The 16802-nt window shown below is 38.2% G+C and overlaps 1 protein-coding gene and 1 long non-coding RNA gene across 2 annotated transcripts; both read right to left on the bottom strand.

Annotated features, from left to right (window-relative positions):
• Nucleotides 1-964: 964 nt before the first annotated feature.
• Nucleotides 965-1984, bottom strand: LOC144455620 (uncharacterized). Its single transcript, XR_013484340.1, has 2 exons — nucleotides 1939-1984; nucleotides 965-1164 (listed from the first exon to the last, which is right to left on the bottom strand). It is a non-coding gene; the product is annotated as an uncharacterized LOC144455620 (long non-coding RNA).
• Nucleotides 1985-2047: 63 nt separating this feature from the next.
• LOC110205077 (major urinary protein-like) lies at nucleotides 2048-8844 on the bottom strand. The gene is made up of 6 exons (XM_078149166.1): nucleotides 8737-8844; nucleotides 7416-7549; nucleotides 5148-5218; nucleotides 4454-4561; nucleotides 2190-2291; nucleotides 2048-2052 (listed from the first exon to the last, which is right to left on the bottom strand). Exons 1-6 carry the CDS (start codon nucleotides 8818-8820, stop codon nucleotides 2048-2050), a joined length of 504 nt encoding a protein of 167 aa, XP_078005292.1. The 5' UTR covers nucleotides 8821-8844.
• Nucleotides 8845-16802: the final 7958 nt, after the last annotated feature.

The following is a 16802-nucleotide window of genomic DNA, read 5'->3' as shown; positions in this document are numbered from 1 at the left end:
ACACACAAACTACAACAGGTAGAAAACATGATTTCTATTAAGCAATATGACAAAAAAGGAGGCACAATTCACTGGGGAAGGGGAAAATGGTGCAATGCAGACCTGACTAAAGAGGAAGAGGTTTCCATGCCTGAGGGAAAGGCTTCTATTAATTTGTGGTGAGTTTTCTCCTAGAAGTTTTGTTAGAAGGCAGGAACTAGCTAGGCTTTCACAATCCCCAACTGAAGAAGTATGAAATTGGTCAGTCTCAAGAAGTGTATGAATATCATGACAATAGAAAGAGAAGGTTTCAAACTATGAAGTGGAGCATATCAGACAAGTTATCCGGAATGTGTGGTGAGAATGGAACAGGCTCAAAAACAAACAAAAACATCAAGAAAGAAGAAAACTGGGTATAAGACAGATTCCAAGTAGATTAACCAAACATTAGCCTCCTAGAGACAGAAAGAAAAATGAATAAAACTTCCTTCATTGTGCTTCTAGATTTTCCTACTGTGTTACTCTAGGTGTTCTTACCCTGGGCAATTTAATATATGCCTTTGCTTTATGTTAAGTGTGTCTACTGGCTAACTGTTGAAGGTAAGGACACCATCAGAGACTTGAGAGCTAGTTGTGGGAGAATAGTTCCACAGAACAGCTTTTAGCACCATTGAGACCAATTACCTCCCTGAGCATTCAATTTGAAATCCTTAAAGTACCAGTCTAATGCAGGGTGGATGGGAGTGGGGAGAGAGAAGATAGCCTAGAAGGGGTATGAGGCTGTAAGTAAAGACTCACTGGATAAATGGGTGCTGTATAAACATTAATAAATATCATATAAATACTAAAAGTATTAACAGCATGTATAGGTAAAATTCTGTGAGTTGGCAAATTGCATAACCCTGACAATACCTCCTCCTGCTACTGCTCTGCAATCCCTACCCACCTCCATTAGATACTCTAAATTTATTTGGGACACAGTGTATGAAATTAATCATTTATTAGACATTTGCAGGCAAGAGACCTGCCTGTGATAAGGCAGGGCAGTGAGGGGAATAGCATCCCCCTTGAGTTTGGAGGAGAGAACAGAAAGCCAGTAGAAGTCTTCAGCAACCATACTAACAATTCTTCAGAGGAAGCAGGAGTGGTTTGCAAAAACACAGGGATGTTTCATCCTAGGAATTCCTGTGAGACAGTGAAAGAATCCTGGTTATATAATATCACAAAGTGACTTAGGAATTGGAAGTAAGAGGTAGAGCTTGGAACAAAAATGAAAAATTCACATGCTGGAGGTAAATTTGGCTCATAAGAAGGTAGCTAGGGAAGCATAGACTTCAGGAGATTCAGTAAAATTATCTGAGGTGAGTGGGAAACCCATTGAGAATGAAAAGCAGCCAGATAAAAATCCTTATTCCTATAACCCTAAAGCTAGGAAATAAAAATAGACAACTACAGGTGTTTGAGAAGCACAAAATTTTTTCTTGAATTAGATGGATGCATTTAATGGATTATATTGAATGGATTACAAATCCAAATTGACTCTAATCACCATCCCCAAACCTCACCTGCATACTTATCCAATTTCCTAACACTATCTCAGTTCCTTGGTTTGATCCCTTTCTATACCTTCCCTGCAAAGTTCCATCCCTCTGATCATTCCACATCTTCATATTAATCTCATATATATCAACTTTTGGAAGGTAGAGAAAGAGGAAAAAGAGAATGTGAATCACCCTCACTTCCCCACTTTAAGCACTTGCTTCACCAGAATTTGTCTGGATGACCAAGGAGAAGTCAAGCACTGCTGAGGACTCTTAACAGCACCTGAAATCTAGTAGGGTCTCACAAACTAATCTACATTGATCCCAATTTATGCAGTTGAAGACCAATGCAACTTGGTGCAGTTTTCTAAAGAAATATGACTCTTAGGCAATAATCCCATAGTCTAAGATAACAAACCTGTATGCCAGGATGAACTTCCTTAACGAAGTTTCTCACATCGATCTGTGGAGACAAAGGAAAATATCAGTGATTCTCAGACATGAATCTTTCTCAAAGCTTTTTTTCCCTATCCTAGAAGAAAGGGAAATAAGATTGTCTGTTTGAGGATAAGGGGAGTCAAACTACTGGTGTTTCTATTCTACAGAATTCTTTCCCCCTAGTCCCACGCGGAAAACGAGAAATAAGAAACAGAAATGAGCAGAGCTTACCATCATTGTACAAGTCTCTAATTTGATCTTTCCCAATTCCAAATCTTTCACATATTTCCTCAAATTTCTTCTTTATCTCATCTGGCAGATCTGGAGTCCGGCCTATAGTTAGGGTGAAAGTGAGAATGGCTGCTAAGTTTCTCTTACTGATCACTTTCAACAATACATAGAAAAAGAGATGAATGTGAAGTGCAATCTACAGGGGAAGGGGCCTTTGATCTGGGTAACTGAGCTAATAACTTTGGGAATTGGATCAATCATATGCCCCAGGATTTGTTGAACCTATTAATAAAGGAGGAAAGAGGATTCCCTGTTGATTATCATTAAGTCAATTAACAAGCATTTATTAAGCCCCTACTAGATGCCAAGTTCTATGTGAGGCATTATTGTTGCAAAGAGAAAGGAAAGCTGGCCTTTTTTCTCAAGTTTACAGTCTACTGGAAAGAAACATCTTCACAAATAAGTAAATGCAAATGTGACCCCCTGTTACAAGGTCCAAACATCTATTACATAAGAATTATGAAAGATAAATACAAAGTAAATTCTTATGGCAGACAACTACTATCTGGAAGAAGTTCTTTTAAGGGTTATGGCACTTGAAATGAGCCTGAAAGGGAACTAGGGAATCCAGGGGTGGAGATGAAAATGTAGAGTAACCCTTAATGGGGGAGCAACTGTCATCACAGAGACTGAGAAAGACTGGGAGGTATGAGGAGCAAATCTGGGTTGCCAGGGCCTTGTGATACAACAATGGAGAAAAACATAGGACAGGATTGCATTACTGAAACCATTAGAATTCCTGAGATTTGAACTGCTGATTACTCATCTTCCTTCTCCGTGTTTCCTCCATGTCTCTCAAGAAGAAACACATAGGGTATCACACTCTTACCTGAGGGTGGTCTGCCCAAGAGAATGTAAATTTTAATCTCTGAAATTTTTTGTTTTTTCTCTTAAATACCAGCCTGAACCCCAATTCACTCTGGCTCTCATTGATTGGCCAAAAATAGGTCCCAGGCCAAGCCTTACTTGGTCGTTGTTTGGGCCCTGATTGTCTCAGAATGAATGTAAACAGTAATTGTTTCTGTTTTGGCCAGAAACTCTGAGGATCTTCCCCTCCCAGATCTTTTTTTTTTAAAGAGGCCATTCTTTTCCTCATTTCTTATTAAGCCTTAATCACTGAATAGGTGTTGCCTCAGTCAAACTGAGACCTCTTAAAGACCGTAGCTTGAAAAGGCCAAGGTCCCCCACTGCATCCTGGGACCTCTCCAGGTGTCCTGATCCATATCCGGCCACTGGACCCAGATGGATGCAAGGAGAAAGTGAAGCTGGTGACTCTGCACAGCTTTCCCTCACTGTAATCCAATTTACCTGAATATCATGGTATCACCTCCCTGATGTCATGGTCCACTTCAAGGACGAAGGACAAACAGCAGCCATAGTAGCACCCAAAGAGGAGTGTATCCTTCCCTAAGTTTATTTCTATCTCTTAGGAAATTTGCTCTTTCTGCTTATCTGACTTTAAAATCTGATTTTTAATCATTCTATTACCAACCTACATGTGTCACTCCATGAGTACAGCACAAAATGACAATAATGGAGCACCCAGGAGGGAAGAGAAATAGATTTAATGGTTCAATATTAGGCCAGAGGCCTTCCACCCCACATTTCTTTTAGTAGCAAGAGGCTTGGGGTGAATAACAGAGAATAATTAATTCATATTTACCATTTTTGTAGAGCAGAGAGAAAGATTTACACTGGGACCTCTCTCTGTCTCTCTACCTATCTTTCTCTGTCTCTCTGTCTCTGTCTCTCTGCCTCTGTCTCTGTCTCTCTGTCTCTGTCTCTGTCTCTCTCTCTCTGTCTTTGTCTCTCTGTCTCTCTCTTTCTCTCTCTTTGTCTCTCTGTCTCTCTGTCTGTCTGTCTGTCTGTCTCTCTCTCTTTCTGTCTCTCACCATTTATTTGTGCCAAATACTATTCTAGGTATGGATATGAAGAGAAAAAAATAAATAGACCTGGCTCTTGCAAAGCTTGAATTTTACTGAAGGCTCAGAGCTGCCTTCAGACAATACTGAAAGAAGCTCAGAGTGGACAGTTTGCTGTACTGGGGAGCTTTTATTTTCTTGGTGATCTCAGGCATGTAAATTGTAGTCAAACACAGTTTGGGCCACCCCCAATGCTACAATGCTTCAACTTGTTTTCTTTAGCACTCTTACCAAGTAAAAGAAAAGAGAAAGAGTGTTAGTGCAAGATCATAGGATACATACCAAAGAGTTCTCCCCAAATAGTCACCTCTCCATCTTTGATATTATATAACATAAATATTGAATATTCATCATCAAAACTTTCAAGCGAAAAATCATTCAGTCCATCATCTGTGAAGCATTCCAAAGGTCAGGTCAGGATTTTGAAATTACAGGAAAAAAGGCAAAGACTTGAGACTTATTAGTAGTTAAACTTCATGCAAAGCCCTTTTCTAGGGCGTTCTGGAAACTTCAATTCTGTCATGAGCTCTGTCATTCCAACCAAAATGCAATTATGTTGACAGACCTATACTTTTTCATCATTCCTCTTATCTGCCTCTAGAGTCATAAAAAGAGAGAAATGTTAGGAACTTTGTAAACCATCTGGTCTAACCACCTCACTTTATAGATGGGGAAACTAAGGCCAAGGGAGGGCAAAACACTTGTGCAAGGCTACACAGTGAGTTAGTTTCATTTCAATCACATAAGAACTAATCAGACCCTATAGCTTTATAAGGAAAAAGTGAGATCAAAGAGTCTGATATAGGCTTTGCACAGTGTAGTCATGATGGAATTAAGACAGGGTAGTGGAATGGACATCTGCAAAAAGACATTTTTTGTATAGTTTCTGACCATTATCCACTTCTTTGCTTCACGGGGTCCATTAATTCATTTCAGACTAATACTGAAAAACGTAGAGATGGTCATTTATACTTACAGTGCACAAGATTTGAACCATCTTCTTTTGTGATAGCAGTCACAGAAAATGGAATGCATTTGCCATTTTCCCTGGAAATAAAGATTAGGATTACAAGAATACCTCATTTTTGCAAAGGAAATTTTACTAAGAAATACGCTGATGCATAAATTTTATTGATTTTAATTTTATCTACAAAAATGTGTACTTTTTTCATTTCTTACAATAATATTATAAACAATGCTGAATCTAAGGTGACTTCTAACTTCTTAAAAAGGATTAAATTGAGGTCACCATTTAAAAACTGTTAAATAATTTTAATTAAATTTGAATTCTTTGAAAATCTGGAATCTCTGATATGGTGAGGAATGGTGGTATTCAATACTTGATTTGACAGAAGAGCTCACTCTTTAGTAGTTCTGCATAGAAATACTTTGGGATAATCACTAGGCTTTCCATAAGTCAACTGAAGTTGGATCTGGGTTCAAATGCTGGTTCTTCCCCATAACTGTGTAACCCTGGGCAAGCAAGTCTTATCACCTCTCAGAGAGTTAAGTTCTCACCTCCAAATAGGGATATTAATGTTCTTTCTTACTCCATAAGCTCATTGTGGAGAAAACTTATAACTTCTTTAAACTGAAAGAACTAAACATAAATATGAACTTTTTATTGTATTTATACTCACAACATCTCAGGAGAACAAATAGCAATTGTCCCAATTTAATCAATAAAACTGAAATAATGTAAACTATTTCATACTCTTAAAAAAAAACACTAGATCAGGAAAAAAGACAAGACAAGAAAGAATCAGAGTTTGGTAACCCAAAAACTTGAAATACCTAGAAAAGAACTTCGTAATTGGCAAAAATTTCTGGGGGAAAAAGGTGGTCCGGCAGAGATTAGATTTAAGACAATGTTATATTGTAAATTTCTACCAATACTCAAAGAGATGTATGGTTGAATATTAATGGTCATAAAAATAAGCAGAAAATCATCTTAAGCACCTTTCATGAATATACCTAGAAAGAAATTTTCTGCTACCTGAAACTGAAAAGCTTTTGTTTGAACAAAATAAAATAACTAGGATAAGAAAGGAAGCAGTTAGTTGAGAAGAAAAAAAATCCTTATGTCAAATACACCCGAATTTAAGATACTCAGAACATAAAGGTAACTAATAGCAACATATAAGACCCAAGCCTCTTCCCAATAGAAAAATAGTTGAATGATATAATAATAATAATAACATTTATAAAATATATATTATGTGCCAAATATTGTGCATAGAATTTTACATAAATTACCTCATTTGATCACCATAACAAACATGAAAAGTAGGTGCTATGATTATTCTCATTTTACAGATAAGTAAACTGGGGCAAACAGGCAAAATGACTTGACTAGAGTCACACAGCTAGTAAGCCTCTGAGGCCAAACTTGCAGTCAGGTCTTCCTGACTCCAGGCCCAGTGCTCTCTCTACTGAGGCACCTGGATGAACTGACTGTCAGTAATAACAAAAATTTTCAGAAAAAATTACAAACTGTTAACAACCAAAGGAAAGAATGTTCTGAACCACTAGTAATATGAGAAATGCAGGATTTACCTCTTCTCCAGCAAATTGACATAGATGACCAAAAAAAAGGAATAGTATTATAATAGCTAGACAAAGATAAAACAAATCCATTGTTGTTGGAGCTGCAAATTGCTCTAATTGGTTTGTAAAATCATTTGAAATTATGTTAAGAAAAGGACTAAAATGTCCACTCTCTTTAACCCAGAGATCCCAAGGCTAACTATATATCTCAAGGAGGCCAATAAGTAAAAGAAAGGCCCTTTATTGAGAAAAATATTGATAGCACTTTTTGGAGTAGGAAAGAACTGTAAGTAAGTTGATGCTCATCAACTGGGGAATATATCTTTCTTCCCTCTCTCTCACTCTGCTTTCTGTCTTCTTAGCAGAATGGGCCTCAATTATCCTATCTCTACTACAAAATGAAGACTGGTGACTTAGGGAGGTTTGGAACAGAAAAGAAATATTTCCCCCAAAGAATAATTCAAAAGATCAAAACTTCACATAAAAATACTCTTAGTAAGTATTGCCCCTCACATTGCACATAAGCTTCAAGTATGTGTATAGCCCATTAATTTCTTTTTCCTTGATTGGTTGCCCTTAATGTTCATAAAACCAATCACATCCTGGGAACTTCATCATTCATTGACTCCTGGCTCAGCCTGTATGGGTTAAAGGATCCCAGAACTATTACCCAGGTTTGGTTTGCATTTCCACTTACCTTTTGAAGAAATCTGCAGTAAGAAAACCATCATATACTCTGATATTGTAGACAAATATCCGCAAGCTACCTCCTTCCTCTATCTTAGATGTCACATTTGAGGCCAATGCAACAGTGAACCACTTTCCATCAAGCTGTGGAAAAGAGTTTGGATGAGAATAGAAAAAAGGCGTCTCTGATCACATAGGCCCGTAGTCTCTTTAAGATGGGAATGACTGTAGTCTGAATCCCTCATTTTTACAAGAGAGGAAACTGAGGCCTTAAAGGTATATTATATCTTTACACTAATCCTACTTGGCTCACACGTTATCTTCATAATATAGTGAAAAGTTCATGAGACCAGGAGTTAGGAAATTAGAGTTCTGGTCTGGCTCTGATAGTAATTACTTTGTGACTTTTGGCAAGTTATTTCACCTTTCAGGGTCCCAGTTTGCTCATTTATCCAATGGGTCTAAATATATTTGCACTGAGTGGTTAATGGCATTTTCTAGTGATAACATTATTTTCTTCTCCTCTTACTATGTATCTTGGACTTAGGCATGACTAGTAATTTCATCAAGTATTTGGGGATTAGGGAGAGAGATTGCCACAGGAACACCACAAGATCCCTGTTGGTGTTTTAACACTAATTCTCCCTTATCACTCTTGAAAGAATTGTGTTTATTCTATGATTCTAATCCCTTATGGTCCCTCTATTCTGCCTGGATGTGAGATAACTCCTTATCGCAGAATTCATATGGCATCTAATCCTAGCACATATGTAGAATAAAAGCCCTCAAGTTACCATCTGAATACTATCGCCAACATTGTTTTAAATGGCAGGACACAGAAAAGAAGACTTGCTTGGATTTATCTTGTCATATACTATTGCAATCAGATGCGGAGAGGATAGGTTTCAATTGCAATATTTTTTTTTTCTTTTTTGAAGGAATGGCATCTCAGGATTTCAGGATCTTAAAAACTCTTAGAGCTCATCCCGTGTAACCCTTCATTTGTCAGATGCAGGATCTGTTCTATGAGTTTATGCCGTGATGAATTAGAGTTTTGCGGGTATTTTTTATTCTATTTATTTAAAAGAAATAGGTCATGGGAACACACTCATGTGTAATTTGATGTTTTCTTCTGACTTTAATCATTGCTAGACTACACAACTATTGGGAATGACAGTTTTGAGTGAGAAGGCACAAATGCACATTTTTTCCTTTTAGCTGCAAGCTATTTTTGCTTTGTTCTACCCAAAGATGTTCTGTTTTCCTCACCCATTACCCTCACACCTTTGCCAGGCCACTCTATCATCCTGTTTCCATACTTGCTCACTTACCTTTGGTGAGCCTTTTGCACTGTTATCGAGGCCCTGGAGGCCACAGACCAGGCCCAGCCCCAGGGTCAGCAGTAGAATCTTCATCTTCTGAAGGGTTTGTCTTTGACATTTCAGCAGCACCTGAATGCCTGAGAATTCTGATGAATACTCTGGCCCTCTGGGTCAGCTGCCTTTATACTTCCTTCTGGGGCAGGGCTCCTGATGATGTGGCACGAAGGGGACACTAATCCTTCAAAGAATACCTTATTCAGAGTCACTAGCCAGTGAGTAACTGCTAACCAAGGATTCCAAGGACACATCAGTAAATAATTTTTGACAGCAAAAATTTGGCAGTTCTGAAATGCAAATTTCCAAGATCAACAGCCAATGTTAGGTTTGGCCAGCTTCTTCAGATCAACTCTATATCTTTCCCAAGACCAGATAGTACAGTTCCTGTGTGTTTGTCCTTGTAGCAGTCAGGTAATTAACTTCTGAGAATGGATTGCTCTGAGGTCACCATTTTAAAAAGTGTTGACTCGTATCTACAAAGCACCTAAACTACATGCAGTCTTGTCTTAGATAATGTAGGAAGAGTGCCCAAACAAAGAAATATTTCTCATCACTATCTGGGAACTTGCTTTCAAGTTGTAGAAATTCAATACACATTTATTAAGTGCCTACTGTTTGCAGAGTACAATTCTAGGCCCTGGCCAAACTCAAATGTTTGTATTTGATCTCCTTACATTCTAGTACACAATAAAGCATTCTAAGGACATTTTTTTTTCTGTTCTTTATCTTTGAATATAAGGGTATAGAGTGCTCCCAGAGATGAAATTCATTCTACCAGTATAGCTCATCAACTCCTTGAGAATTATGAGTTATGTGAAGGTACTGAGAGGTTAAAAGACTTACACAAGGTGCTAGTATATACCAGAGGCCTTGATTGAGTACCCTAACTTCAATTTGCCCTAAAATAAAATCTTATTCAATTTAACATACATTTATTAACATTCTATTATGTTCAAGGTAATAGTGCCTTGATGGTAGACATATGAAGACATCACAAAAATAATCCTTGCTCTCAAGGAGCATTCATTTGACTGGGTTAAGTTTACAATTTATAAGAAAGTAAATAAATCATGTATTTATAAACACAAAGTAATTTCTAGAGAGTGAGAGGGTGCTTCTAGTTATTCGTAGAGGGATCATGCCTCATGTAGCACATGTTTCAGGAAGGATGATCTATGTTTAGAAGGAACAACAAAGAGGAGTTGAGAAGGGAGAGTAATCAACTTTCTGAAAGCCATGGTGTCAGAAACACTGAGTGTCCCATAGAGTGAATAACTAACAATCAAGTTGGACTAGAATGGAGAGTGTGTGAAGAGAAAAATTATGATTACAAATGGGAGGATAATCTAGATCCCACCTGCAGAGGGATCTAGAGGGCAGCTGAAGAGGAGAGGGTAAGTTTTGTCCTATAATGCTGTTTCACAATCGTCATGGAGACACTTTTCAAAAATCCACCAGCCACTAACATCATGGGACTGGGCTATCAGGGGACTGCTCACTGCACAGAGACTGAAGCCCAGAAGACTCTCTAGAGGCTGGGAGCCCATTGGGGCATGTAGAACCCTCCTGCTACATAAAGAGTTCCATCTAGAGCTGGAGAGCTCCTTAAGGCAAGTAAAGCCCTGCAGGTGCTGAGGAAGCTATTTGAAGGTAATCAGAATCCACTTGCTGCGATGATAAGCTACAATGGAGTTAATGCTATCTACAATCTGAGAGGGGAAATCACTCAGGGGATTGAAACATTGCCCTCTACCTCCCTCCCTGACTTGAGAGGGGAAAAGGTCCTCATCAAGAGAGCTGAGGAACTTTGAAGTTCTCTGAAGTGGTTTAGATTGGTTCAGCATCCATCCAAGGGATTAGACCTAGAAAGCTTCAGACTCCAGGCTTAGGGTTTCTGTTTCAGTGAAAGACTGTCAATAGATGCTTGACTAAAATAATTTAACATTAGTTCAGTAGCTATAGAGTAGCAGAGAAATAACAGTAGTAGAATAAAGTAGCAGTTTCATCCTGGAACAGAGAAACAAAGAAGAGAAGCAAATAAAGCATGGTCTACACTACTTCTTTAAAATGACCATATCATTAAGGACTATGATGAAGAGCCACAGATACCCTGTGATTAGATGGATTTTCTCATTCGTGTGTTTAACTGCTAGGTTTCTGTAAATGTATGCTCACTCTCTCCATGGACTCTGAGAGTTCTGGTGACTTTCAACCAGATTTGTGGGTGGACAGTTTTATTTTTAAATTTTCCTCACTTTTGCCTTCTGTTGAATAAAAAAGGATAATATTTTTATTGTTGTTTTGCCTTATTGATTAGCAAATGTTCATGTTTAGTAATTAAAGGCGCATCAGTGGCTGATTTGTTAAAATGGGGAATACACAAATCGGGGGTGAGGAGTTCTGGTGGAAAATTGTAGGAATGTATCCCCTCCCCCCACCCTTCACATCTGAGTTATGCTAATACCTGGGGAGTTGAGTACTAGCAGCTTGGCCACTTCTCTGGTGATATCATTAGTCTCTGTCAGCGTGGATACAGTCGGGGTAAGCAAAGCAGCCTCAGCTCAAGAATAGAGAGAGTTTAAAGAGAATTGAATGTGAAGGGCATCAGTGCTACACCCAGGCTATACAATTTACTTCTGAGTGTTGAAATATCCTCTTCCTGAAAGAAGAAAATAATGCTTTTTTCACCTATCAGCTCACAGTACATATAAGAGTTCTGCCTCTTTTAGAGAGATGTAGCTTAAATTTCTTAGCTTTAATCTGAAGAGGAGGTAGTTGAGGCTACAGTTCCTCTCCTAGGGAAGATATATTACCTCTTCTGAGAACTCCAGTAAAGCCAGAAGCTAGGAGTAGCAAGAAGGTCCAAAACCTGGCAGATAACCTCACCAGCTGGGGCCAGCAGAATACTGCCCAGAGGCTGTATTGCCAGAGGGTAGGGAGCAATTCTCAACAAAGACTACATTCTAAACATAGGTAGCTGGTAGACAATGAACTCAATGTGAGACCAGAAATGGTTATGGCCATTGGGAGCAGCACATTGACATTACCAAAAGACATACCAGAGCTTTATTGAGCATATAGGTGGTACAGTGGATAGAGAGATGGGCCTAGAGCCAAGAAAACACAGTTCAAATTCAACCTCAGACACTTCCTAGTTGTGTGGCCCTGGGCAAGTCACTTAACCTCTATTTGCCTCATGGATCACTGATGAAGAAAAGGATGCTTTGGAGAAGTGTTATACCAAAAAATTAGCGAGTTGACCCAGACTAGTTTAAATTGTGGACTTTATTATATTAGCGCTCGGCTGCCAGGGATATTCACATCCAAATCAAGCAGCCCCCATCAGGGGTTGAGCTAGGGTTTATATAGGGAGTATACAGGACAGGGAGGGGGGATGGATCTTTGAAGTCTGGCAAGAAGAAGAGGTTTTTTTGGGCTGGTCAAGGACACCCCTCTCCCTCTGTCTAGATATGATAATGCTCTGCAAACTTTCTCACAATGGAGGCTTCCAGAGATATGATCTGAGGGCTGTGGCCTGAGCAGCCAGATAAGGGTCTTGCTAAGGAATTTGGAGTTTTCCAGAGATATGACCTGAGGGCTGGAGCCTGAGCTATGCAAGAGTACATTTCACTATTGTTTAGATTTAGGAGGAAAGAGGTCTGGGGCAAGAGTAAGCAGCAACTTCTGTTTTCCATGGCCTAAAGGGCCCTACTACCTAAATGGTAAAATAATGTTCTGCATTACAGAAGGAGATGGCAAATCACTGAAATACCTTTGCCAAGACTACCCCATGGACAGATGGTCCACAGGATCATGAAGAGTCAGACACGACTGAACAACTAAACAACAACAAGAACAACAAAAAAGGTTTAAGGTTTACCAATCCCTGTGCATGTTATCTCATTTGATCCTTACAATACCTGGAAGAATAGGTACTAGCCTTGTCCTCATGTTAGAAATGAAGAAACTGAGAATGAGAGAGGTTAAGTAACTTGCCAAGGATCATAGAGCTCATAAATATCTGAAGCCAGATTTGAGCTCAGGTCTTCCTGACTCTACATCTAGCATTCTACTGCCCCACCTAACTGCATCATATTTCCAATATATTGGCTCTTCTAAATGTAAATGCTGGAATTGTTTCATTCTTTCCATCAATTGTGCATATTACTGAGTGAAGGCCAATGCCAAGTTTATGGTAAAAGATATTATTGCAATTATCAATTTTTAAAACAAAATCATATTGATATACTTTGGTTTTGCATTACAAAAATGTTATCATTTTCAATGTATCACTGTCCTCAGTCTTCTGACCCTATCACCACTTTGGGAGCTATCACTCATATTAAAGACTAATGCTTGTGATATTCCACACTCATAGAAACAAACTTCTGCAAGTAAATCTTCTTCTGAGTAAAGCTCACTTCTCATATCTCTTCTTTGCAGCCAAATTTGATTATTATAATTTTGTAACATTTACTTTCTTTTTGCTGTTATTATCATTCTTTCCGTTTACATAGCTTTACTCACTAAGTATATTATTTTTCTAGGTTCTGATTGCTTCACTTTCTGTTCTTGGCTTTTAGGTATTCGAATGATTCTTAAACAATATCTCCTTGATCTATGTTCTAGGTCAGTGGTTTTTCTTATCAGATATTTCATGTTTTCTTCAATTTTTCAGTCTATTGCTTTTTTATGAACTTTCTTTGGCCAATTCTAAAATTTAAGGAATTAGTGAAGAAGTAATTTCAGTAAGGTTTTTTTAACCTCTTTTACTAAGCTAATTAATTCTCTTTTTATTAGTTTATTGCATAGGTCTCATTTATTTTCTCATTTTTTCCCATTTTTCTCTATTGCTCTTTATTTTTTGAAGTCAAGTTTTGCTTTTATAAAAATTTGTTTCTTTAACTCTCCTAGAAATTCTTTTTGAGGTTGTGTCCGGTCTGCAATTCTCTTTCACGCTTTGCTTGTAGATGTTTTCAAGTCATTGTTTTCTGCATTTACGTCTTCAACTTCCTTGTCACCAAAGGAGCATTTTATGATTTGGTTCCTTTTTTTTAATCTGCTCATTTTCCCAGCCTATTTCTTGACTTTGAATTTTATGTTAATTATGCACTTGATGCACTTTTGGAGTGGGGAGATGTCTGTCTTCAGATTCTGTCTTTTGATGTCCTTCTGTTGCCTTCACAGATCAGTCTAGAAATCTGTGAGTATCCAGTGCTTCCAAAGGGGTATGATACAAAGAAAGGTCTCTTCACTGCCTTCCTGTTCTGAGCTTTACAAGTTCCTGTCACAGGTTTGGTTCTGTTGGTTTCGGTGTAGTTAAATTTCAATATACTTCACTGAACCCAGGCACTGTTACCTACTGGGAAGTTCTATGGTTTCACAATGACTGAACTTCTTGTTCCCATTTGGTATTCATCTCTTGCCCTGGTTATTTTACTGCAGGTATACATGCTTAGGTAAAGGTTGTAACTGAAGTGCTATTCTGCTCCTGGGCTTAGAATCCCAGTTAAGTGTTTGGAACTTGTTTTGTTTTCAGGACTCATCTAGAGCTCCATGTTTGTTTAAGACTTGTTTGTTCTTCTCTACCCTAAACTTAGGTCTAGCACTGAGTAATGGGTGACAGAGAGCTCAGAAGAGCTCCCAGCAATACTTTAAAGGTATGCTAGGTTCTCTATCTGCCTCAATGTTCCATCTCAGTTCCCTTACCACTCCAGGTCCTGCCCATGGCTACCACTGAAGAAGCCCCACCCCAATGTCCACAGAACTTTTCAGTTGTCTTCTTAGGCTGCCCTGGGATGGAAAAATGACAGACTGTGACATTTTCTTATTTCTCCTATTAGAATTCAGTTTGGTATATTTTCTAGGTTGCCATCGAGAAGTTTTACAAAGATAGTGATGAAAAATGTTTCCTTTCATTCTGCCATTTTGCCTCTACCTCTCTGAATGCTTTATTTTTTCTTAATGTCTATATCTACCCATGCTTCTCTCTATTCCTGACATTCCTCATTTCTTAAATTTCTCATTAATTAGTTAATGAGCCCTGCCTTATGTAGTCATTCCTGAATCTAGAGGCATTTACTTTCTTTCCAGTTCTTTGCTAGCAAAAAATTAAAACAAAGAACAACTGTAAGTATTCCCCACTATATAGGGCACTTATTTTTGTCATTAATCTCCCTGAGGTAAATATATATATATGTGTACGTATATATATATATATATATTATATATATTATATATATATATATATATATATATATATATATATATACATATATATACATATATATATGTATGTGTATGTATATATATATATGTATGTATGTATATGTATATGTATCAGTGGTATCTCTGAGTCAAGAAGATATGGATGTATTAACCACTCTTTAGACACAATTCCAAATTACCTTTCAAAATAGTTCACAGCTCCACCAACAATATACCTGTCTTTTCATAACCCTTGCAACATTAACCATTCCATTTTTAATCATCTTTGGCAATTTACTAGGTATGAGGTAAAACAATATCTTTTATTTCAATGTTTTATTATTATTTTTAACCAAGATATCTCCTGACAATGATCTTTGCAAAAGAGAAATGACCACAGATATCATGTGGCAATAGCATGAAGCCAGGAAGAAGTTTATCGTTTGGGTTGGACACTAGAGGGTTGTACTATGAACAAACAGGGAAGCAGTGTGTCTGCAAGAAATGCTGTTGTTTTTCGCTATCATCAGACAGGTATTTGGAGGGGTTTGGGTGAGAGCTCAAGCAAGTCACTGCTTTCACTCTGCCATCTTGGCTCTGCCCTGTGCCTAACAATCTTGAAAAGAGTTTACTGTATAGCATTCAATATTTTACTCTATCCAGTAAAAATCATTTATTTGGACCATCGTATTCAAGAAGCATGCTTTAGTCCTTGACCTCATGGGGTTATAGATTTAGACCTGGAGAGGACCTTAGGAATCTGCTAATCCAAACCCTTATTTTTGCAAATGAGGAAACTGAGGTCTAGGAAGGTTAAGTTACTTGCCAAAGGTCACATGGATAGTAAGTGGCAAACCCAGCTCCTTGGAGCCCAAATCTAGTGGTCTTTCTGTGCACCATGCTTTTGCAGACCATAATACCCCCTTTCTCTTCCCTTTCCTCAGCTTTCTTCTCACAGCTTTTTCATTCCGCAAATACTCTTTCTATACAATGCATTGTGGTTACAAAGCCCTCTGCATGCATTATCTCCTTTTTTTTCATTGTTAATTTATTTATTTTTAGTTTTCAAAATTCATTCTATAAGATTTTGAGTTCCAAATTTTGTCCCCATCTCGCCCCTCCCCCCACACCAAGATAGCGTACATTCTAAACATGTCTTCCACTAAACTGCTCCCCTCTTCCGTCACCACCCTCTTATCACCTTTCTCTTCTATTTTTCTGTAGGGCAGGATAGATTTCTATACTCCAATCCCTGTATATCGTATTTCCCAGTTGCATATGAAAACAATTTTTAACATTTGTTTTTAAAACTTTGGGTTCCAAATTTTCTCCCTTCCTCCCTCCCCACCCACCCTCATTGAGAAGGCAAACAACTCAATACAGGTTATACATGTGTAGTCATGCACAACACTTCCATAGTAGTCATGTTGTGAAAAACTAACTAGATTTCCCTTCATCTTATCCAGCCTCCCCTCCCCTATTATTCTGTTCTCTCTTTTGACACTGTCCCTTCTCAGAAGTGTTTGCTTCTGATTACTCCCTACCCCAATCTTCCCTTCCCTCTACCATCCCACTCTCTCAACCTCTTCTCCCTTATTTTCCTGTAGAGTAATACAGATTTCCATACCCAATTGAGTGTGTATGGTATTCCCTCTTTAAGCCAAATCCAAAGAGAATAAGATTCATTCATTCCCTCTCACCTTCTCCCACTTGCCCTCCACTGTAACAGTTTTTGTTTGTTTTATGTGAGACAATTTATCCCATTCTACCTCTCCCTTTCTCTTTCTCCCAGTATAATCCTTTCTCATCTC

This window comes from Phascolarctos cinereus, unplaced genomic scaffold, assembly GCF_003287225.1.
Source record: "Phascolarctos cinereus isolate Bilbo 61053 unplaced genomic scaffold, phaCin_HiC Scaffold_2;HRSCAF=192, whole genome shotgun sequence".
Lineage (NCBI taxonomy): Eukaryota > Metazoa > Chordata > Mammalia > Diprotodontia > Phascolarctidae > Phascolarctos > Phascolarctos cinereus.
This window is presented reverse-complemented; position numbering and strand designations above follow the sequence as displayed.